Genomic DNA, 8610 nt, shown 5'->3' with positions numbered 1-8610 from the left:
TTACAGAGTGGTAACATGAGACCGATTTTTATATATAAAATATAAATATTTTAATTTTATAATTTATTTATAATTTATTTTAAATATTGACAATAAAATAAAATAAATGGAAATATATACACCGGCAAATATTTAATATAAATACCTTGTGTGTGTATAGCTATTGCTTTATCTGATTAATGTTATTTTCATATGAAAGTCCATGATTATAAGTATGCAGTATCATAACTACATCTTTGATGTTTATAAAAAACCAAACCGTTTGAAAATCGGTTGAAAATTGAGCAAGCTATGGTTATTTAAATAGTAAACCATAATGTTATGAATGAGAGCACTGCCTGTAGCAAGATGGCGGCCAAGTGGCAACGTCGGTCTCCATTGGCCAGCAGCGCGTGTGAGCCATCTAGTGTTTATATATATCTATGGTGACATCAACATAGCCTGCTTGTGCTATACCACACTTTCCCCTCAAAATATCGTTAAATAACGAAACTTGGAAATAGTGCCAATCCATACAAAGTGTAACCACATCATGTACATGACAGCAATCTTTAAAAAATAACAGCATTGGTTTAATCTATGACTATTTTGACCATGTTCGTGCTGTTTTTGCCATAAGAGGCTTCTCAATACTCAAATTTCCCCTCCTCGACTCCCCTCCTCGACTCCCCTCCTCGAGACTTAGACCCGCCCACAGGAGATGCGAGCGGAGGACCGAGGAGGGGAAGCAGCAGACGTTTAAAGAAATGAGAACTCCTCTCCTCTGAGCGGTCATATTAAAGCGACGTCCGTTCATTATGACGTGGCAACAGCTGCATCAGCTGTGGAGTGTTTTGTCATATTTTATAATCTCTGTTAGATCAGCTGAACATTGTTCCCCCACATATTTTATTTGAATTCATTGAGAGTGCGGTATAATGAGACAATAACAGGCTACAGATGCGGACACACACACACAAATATATTTATATAAATATATACAATTTAAAGTATGAGAGCACTCTCATAATAACGTAACACAGTCAGAGACTGGATATACGCCCCCCCCCCCTCTCTCTCTGGTCGCTGAAATGGGGAATTGAAATTACGGGCCAAAAGTTGTATTTGCAAGTATTAAAAGTAAGGACATCAAACCAACTGAGACCCGTCTGTCCGCGGCATCTGCGCACTGTACAACACACACCTACACACTGTACAACACACACACCTACACACTGTACAACACACGCACCTACACACTGTACAACACACGCACCTACACACTGTACAACACACGCACCTACACACTGTACAACACACTGTACAACACACGCACCTACACACTGTACAACACACACTGTACAACACACACCTACACACTGTACAACACACACCTACATACTGTACCACACACACCTACAGCTGCTAAAGCATAATCAGGCTACAGCCGTTGTGTATTTTATTATGTGAAGCACTAAATGGTTTTAGAAAAATATGGACTCTTTGTAGATATCTACTAAACTAAAGCAAATAAAGAGAGTAGGCCTGTTATACTGAGTGATATATATTTTACACACTGCTCTGCTTTCTGCAGGACCTCACAGCTGTTCTCACTGTAAACATCGCGTTGCGATGAGAGCAGGTTCTCAAATAATATCCAGGGGATGCATGCAGAGCTGTCATTGGCTGAGATAAGTCCGGCCGTGCGTCACGCCTCCACCGTTCCCGGAAATGCATCCGCGGAGGAGCCGTGGAGGAACCATCAGTGTATCCTCGGTTATAGCTCCTCCAGAGAGCCTCCTCGATGCTCGATCCTCGGTCCTCGGTGTGCATTTAGAGAAATGAGACGTCCTTCAAAATGGCGCGCTGAAATTCATTTCCGGGTCACTACCGGAGGACCGAGGAGTCGAGGAGTCGAGGAGGGGAAATTTGAGTATTGAGAAGCCTCTATAGAGAAGCATTGCCACGGAAGTGCGTTTGGAACTATCAATTCACTAACATACATAAACCACGTGACCGGCAGGCGGCGACATCGAAGAGTGTCGTAACTCTGCTAACGTTAGCTAACGTTTTACAAAACGACCGTTTTCTGCAAGATTGCCTTGTTGATCACCTAAAATGCAAAGTATTTAACTACCTAAATGTTCACAAGATTAGTGTTAGGAAAACATTATCCGTTGCGTCGCGTGCTTCAACGGAGACCCTTCCCATTCACGTTCCGGCAGTAACCATTTGAGACTGTGGGCGTTAACGTGTCGTGCACGTGATTTTGAACTCGGCAGCACAGGAGAGACCACGGCAGTTCGGCTAACAACTTAAAACTAAAGGTAAGTCCATAGAAACACAATGGAGACAACTTTGTCCGTCACAAAACATGGGCTAACGTCATTGCACATTGGAAATAATTATGTCTGGAATGTAACTGGTCAGTTGTGGGCCGAAATAACAGTTTATTTTACCGCTAGCTGCTAACGAACAGCTAGCCATTAGCCCCTGTTCAACACCTAGGCCATGATCTAACCACTAAGCGGCGGACAAACGGCTAACTACGTTGGCTAAGCTAACAACCACATTGGAAGACGCGAGGGGCGAACACAATCCGTAATTTACGCAGCTACATCATCATCAGCTTTATTTGAACAGTTTTTTTAAAAGACATACAACACTCAAATATAATATACACATTTATGATTTACGGTATATAAAAGATCAGAGCAATGTAACGTTAATGGTCTGCCTGTGGCCTACTACTTCCACGCGTCCCCCCCGCCTGTCGCTTTGCAAAGGTGGGAGTACTCCAATACATTATCAGGGTTGCCAACTTTGGGTACCTGGCTGGAGTGAGATTTTGATATCATGGGTTTAATTACACATATGCGCACAAAATGACTGCTATCGTGTCAGTAGCGGGACCTTAGCATATATATAGGATATATATATATATATATACAAATACACAATATTGGACACAGAGTATAAAGGGCACAAAGTTTAATTCACTAATGAAAGTCAAACACACAGTTTTATTGTGTGCCTGTCGCGATAAGCAATTCATTGACTTATCGTACGATAAATAAAAATGAACTCGATACATTTCCATTTACATGAGGATGTGACTAGCAGTTTGAAAGGATGTACTTGAATTATTATTATATATTATCATTATGTCAGTGGTCTACAATGGTCATACAACGGTGCCGACAATATTATCGTTTATCGCAATAATTTCCGGGAAAATGTATCCAACAAAATTAATTATCTTGAGACATGAAACACACACACAAACAAATCTACATGAAACACACACACAAACAAATCTACAGACTTACTCCAAACTGCCAAATATATTAATTAACACACTCGCTCTCATATAGTCTTTGACTCTATTTTGGCCTAGTAGAACAATAAGCAGCAGACTTTTACTTTTTTATCATTTCTACTGGATCTTAGATCTGCGCATGCGCAATATGGGTCGGGGATTGACCAACCGGCTCCCACTGCTCTGCTGTCTGTTAACGTTGTTAAGAGTGGTGGGGAGGGAGCGGATCGACAGCTTGAGCAGCTGTCAACTCAACATTGTAAATAACCAACCAAAAACGATCACTGGTTCATCTTGTTTTGGCGTGAGAATAGTTTGGGCAGCGTGAGATTGAGAGTGAAAGCGTGTGTCACACGCCAGATGCGTGAGCGTTGGCAACCCTGAATTATTGTCAAAAATACGTAACCACAAGTAAAGGTCCTGCGTTCAAATTTCAAAAGTAATAGAATATTCTCAGAAAAATGTAACTTAAAGTATAACAAGTAAAAGTTATCAATGTGCAGACAAATTGCCTTTTTCGTGTGTAAATGTGTTTATACATGTGACATTTCTAGATTATATTGTTGCATCAAATAGCATTTTATTGTATTAGACAAAGTTCTGATTTACTTTTTGTTACTTGTGTTAAAGAGATAGTCCACTGATCACTAGTTTAATTTGTAATGATTTATTTTGTTAAGAGTAGCTAAAGCTGAGTAAATGTACTTAGTTACTTCCCACCTCTGCCATTAGGGAAAGTATATTCCAGTTTAATGTTTATTTTGTTTATGTTTCAGTGTGAATCTATCAGGATGTCAGACAGCGAGTCCATTAAGAAAATGTTGCGGTCTGTACTTCAGTCCAGCAAACACGGGGTGTCTTTTAGCACCCTGCAGGTAGAGTACCGGTCGCTGTGCGGAGAGAGCATCCCGCTGAGGAAGCTGGGCTACTCCAAACTGGAAGACTACCTCACGAGCATCCCCTCGGTCGTCCGCATGGATTACCGCATGGGAGAGGTGAGGACATTTGTACATTCTCAAACTGCACCACTTGGAACTAACTAAACAATGCAGGGCTCGACATTAAGGACTGCCCGATGGCCCGGGGCCATCTAGTATTTAGCTCGGGCAATGAAGCCTCACCTGCTGGTTGCCCGATCGGGCAATCTATTATGCCAGTATCATGCAGCTCGCGGATCCAGTAATGAGTGACCCGACAGTAAAACTAAACATATCTATAACTAGTTTAGGTAGTTTGAGAGGTAATTAAAATAGCTACGTGTGATATTCTAACCTGAAGTGTGTGTTTTGTCCGCTCACCGCTGCATGTGATCATGCAGAGCTTCGTGTCGACTCGTCAGCAGCAGCTGATCTCTCTCGTTATGTCCATATCGATCAGATCCAGTTAGTTCTAGCTAATGATATGACTACCTGCTTATTAAAAGACACCTAAACAATAAGTGTCGCTATGCAACTGGGTGAGGCCACAAAGTATAGCGCAGCATTATGCATTTGTTTACCGGAACCCCGAGGCATTACCAACAGATCAACGCACAATCAACCCATACAGGACATCTCTTTCTCCACATTAAGTGTTAGACATTAGAATTGACTATTCTTGTCTGTCACATACTCTTCTTGTCTGTCACATAAGTGGTGCAACTGAAGCAGTATTGCGCTAAAGGGAAATTATTTTGACCGAAGAGATTTAGATTTGCCGGCTAACGGGAATTCTGACGTCGCCATTTTGTGTGCTTCGAGGATGCGCTCGGCTCCTCTCGACTGCTGCTCGGGTCAGCTTTCGGATGAGGAGGCATTCGTTCGACCAACTTACATTACAAACATTTTTAACAGGGGCCATACTAGTGTAAATAATGTTTGTTTTGGCAGTTATAACTGAATGTAATGTTTTCTACTTTTTTCCATCTGGGAAGGCATTTGCCTTCATCAGATGGAAAGTGTCTTGACCAACAACTTAAGTGTTTCTTATAGCTATACAGGGCATGCAAGCGAGCAAACACAAACAAGAACAAACAAACAAGTGAAATTCAGAATAAAATTGAAATTGTACAATATACTATTGTGGTGGTTCATCTTATAATTCAGTCTAGAGAATGCACCAGACAGCATTCTAAGACCTGCACAAATCTAAATGTTCTAGGCAGAGGGAGGCCCCCCAAACCCTTCGTGCCATTTCGTCCGCACACATTTTTCAGGGCAATCTCTATTGGGCTCAGGGCCATCTGTAAATTAGCTTGAGTAAAAGTAGAAGTACTCAGATCTTGTTCTTGAGTAAAAGTAGAAGTACTCAGATCTTGTTCTTGAGTAAAAGTAGAAGTACTCAGATCTTGTACTTGAGTAAAAGTAGAAGTACTCAGATATTGTACTTGAGTAAAAGTAGAAGTACTCAGATATTGTACTTGAGTAAAAGTAGAAGTACTCAGATCTTGTACTTGAGTAAAAGTAGAAGTACTCAGATCTTGTAGTGAAATTATAAGTACTCAGATCTTGTACTTAGTAAAAGTAGAAGTACTCAGATCTTGTACTTGAGTAAAAGTAGAAGTACTCAGATCTTGTACTTGAGTAAAAGTAGAAGTACTCCGATTGTGTACTTGAGTAAAAGTAGAAGTACTCAGATCTTGTACTTGAGTAAAAGTAGAAGTACTCAGATCTTGTACTTGAGTAAAAGTAGAAGTACTCAGGTCTTGTACTTGAGTAAAAGTAGAAGTACTCAGATCTTGTACTTAGTAAAAGTAGAAGTACCAGAGTGTAGGAATACTCTGTTACAGTAAAAGTCCTGCATTCAAAATGTTCCTCAAGTGAAAGTAGAAAAGTATTCTCATCAAAATATAGTGAAAGACAGTACAAGTAGTCGTTGTGCAGATTGGTCCATCTCAGAATAATATATATGATATGTTTTATAATGATTGATCATGAAAGTGTTCTCAAAGCTGGTAAAGGTGCAGCTAGTTTGAAGTACTTTGTATACTGCAGGGTAGCTGGTGGATTTACTCCAGGTGGAACTAAAGTCTGATTCAACACTTGGTTATATTTCACATCATTCATCCACATCTGTGAAGTAACTAAAGGTGTTAAATACATGTAGTGCAGTAGAAGTACACCATTTACCTCTGAACTGTAGAGGAGTAGAAGTACACCATGTACCTCTGAACTGTAGTGGAGTAGAAGTACACCATGTACCTCTGAACTGTACTACAGTAGAAGTACACCATGTACCTCTGAACTGTAGTGGAGTAGAAGTACACATGTACCTCTGAACTGCAGTGGAGTAGAAGTACACCATGTACCTCTGACTTGCATTCACTACCAACCTAAAAGTACCTCAACAATTAATCAATAATGTATTGAAAAGTTATTTGGCTGATTGTTTTATATTGGCTCAGACAGGTTATATGGGAGGCCTAGTCTACGTACAGATCACTAATTTTGAAATATTAAACTTAGTTTTCTTTTCTTTAATTTGTCATCCTCGTGTAGAAGGCTATCACGAAACACACATGTGGTTGTTTATAGCATAAAGAACATCTGATTTAATGTGAGGTAGGGAAATAATCATTTGAGTATGTGTATATAAATATGTAATTTACAACAGCTGTAAGCTGCTGGAAAATGCACCTTAAAAATGCTTGAGAAGTGCTTGAATTTGACTTTGGAAAAGGTGTAAGAACCCTGAATCTTCAAATAAAAGAAAGTCACCAGAGGAGTTAAAGGAGAGTGACGGGGAGCATGAGAAGAAGAGGGAGATAAAGTTTCAGCCAGCTTGATCGATGGAGTTGGCTTGCAGTGACGCGTCCTAAAACCCTTTTAATAATCTATCGATTAGATTTATGATTTGAAAATTATAAAAGTAGGGTAGACATGTGGAGATTATCCGGCTGAACAAAACGTGCATTTATCAAACAGGTTAGTTTTCCACAGACCTTATTTCCAGCTATTTTCCAAAACCCTGTGGAGAAATCCCATTGCTTTTTGTCGAGGGAACCAGCAGCTTACTTCCTGGATTTAGGACGCGTCACTGGCGGCACCTCTCAATATAATGCCAATATAAACTAGGGATGCCAGCGATTATTCGATTATTCAAATATTCCCTACAGTCTCCATAATCGAATATTATTTTTAAAAATCAATTTTATTTATATATATCTTTTTTTATTATTTATGTTTTTTTTTGGTCGGTCGAATAATCAATTATTTTTCGCCAGGGCTGCCGATTAATCGATTTTAAACTCTGACAAAATTAAACTGTCATCGCTTGCTGCTGTGTGCGCCATCGTGCGTTTACATGCAGATGCTGGGATCCTGAACGGTGCAGCTGGAGCGCTTGCCCCGCAATGACATCACACATAATTTGGCGGGATTTGAAGAATGCCCAAGAAGATTCAGAATATGGTCAACATTGAAGGGCAGATTAATTGTTATCAAAGTACAAATATCCAAAATCAGTTCAGTAACAGTTTTCAAGGGGACAATATTTACTCAAATTGATGGGTTTGGATGATGGGGGAAACTCGTGTCACAGGCTCTTTAACCCTCTGGAGTCTAAGGGTATTTTCTCGAATTTTTGATGTTTTCTTAAATCCCCATTTAAATGTATTTCTTCTAACATGGCACCCCATGTGTTAAATATCAAAATGTTCAGGACAATCTCTGGTATTGCTATATATGCAAATTACTCACCTTAGAGCACTGTTTGATGAGATAAGTAGCTCAAAAGCTTAAAATGTTACATCCGATTTTCGGAAAATCTTCAAAACTCTTGTGAAAACACAAATTTACTCATGTGATCGAAATGTTTTGGTGTTTTAGATTTGGTTACCAAAGTCTTAGGATCACAAAAGCAGTGAAATATTTGAATTACACTGTATATAAATTAGTAATTCATGTCTAAAATGAAAAAAATGTAATTCGAATTTTGAGTAAAACAGGTGTTTATCACAAATTTCACCACAGCAGGGACTGAGATACATTAGGACTGAATAATGACTTCATATTACATACCAAGGTTCATGTGATGTGTAAAAATACAAATTGAGCATTCAACCTTTTTTTTCAACCAACAATTTATTATAAATATGTTTTATTTATAACTATTTATATAAATATAAGAAACTGGAAAATCTAACTATTTACAATATTGAACATCAGAACTTTCAACCAACTATTCATTATAAATGTCAAGACAGTGTCAAGGTCTTTGTCTGTCTTCCAAGACAATGGGTCTGGCTGCTGTGTAGGTGGGGGTGATGGTGCATGGGCTGCTGTGTAGGTGGGGTGTACAAGTGCTATACGAGACCACCACGAGACCTCCTTGCT

At 39.4% G+C, this 8610-nt stretch overlaps 1 protein-coding gene across 2 annotated transcripts in view; it reads left to right on the top strand.

Moving 5' to 3' along the window:
* Window positions 1–1991: 1991 nt before the first annotated feature.
* tdrd7a (tudor domain containing 7 a) overlaps window positions 1992–8610 on the top strand; it is a 29595-nt gene continuing 22976 nt past the window's right edge. Inside the window, exons 1-2 of one of the 2 annotated variants that reach the window (XM_034079696.2) lie at window positions 1992–2306; window positions 4075–4293. In XM_034079696.2, coding sequence (XP_033935587.1) covers window positions 4090–4293 — 204 coding nt within the window. In that variant the 5' untranslated portion in view covers window positions 1992–2306; window positions 4075–4089. The remainder of the gene's footprint in view (window positions 2307–4074; window positions 4294–8610) is intronic. The other variant, XM_034079751.2, reaches the window with a different exon arrangement.

This window comes from Pseudochaenichthys georgianus, chromosome 1, assembly GCF_902827115.2.
Source record: "Pseudochaenichthys georgianus chromosome 1, fPseGeo1.2, whole genome shotgun sequence".
Taxonomy (NCBI): Eukaryota; Metazoa; Chordata; class Actinopteri; order Perciformes; family Channichthyidae; genus Pseudochaenichthys; species Pseudochaenichthys georgianus.
The sequence above is the reverse complement of the archived record's forward strand: the minus strand, read 5'-3'. Positions and strand labels throughout refer to the sequence as shown.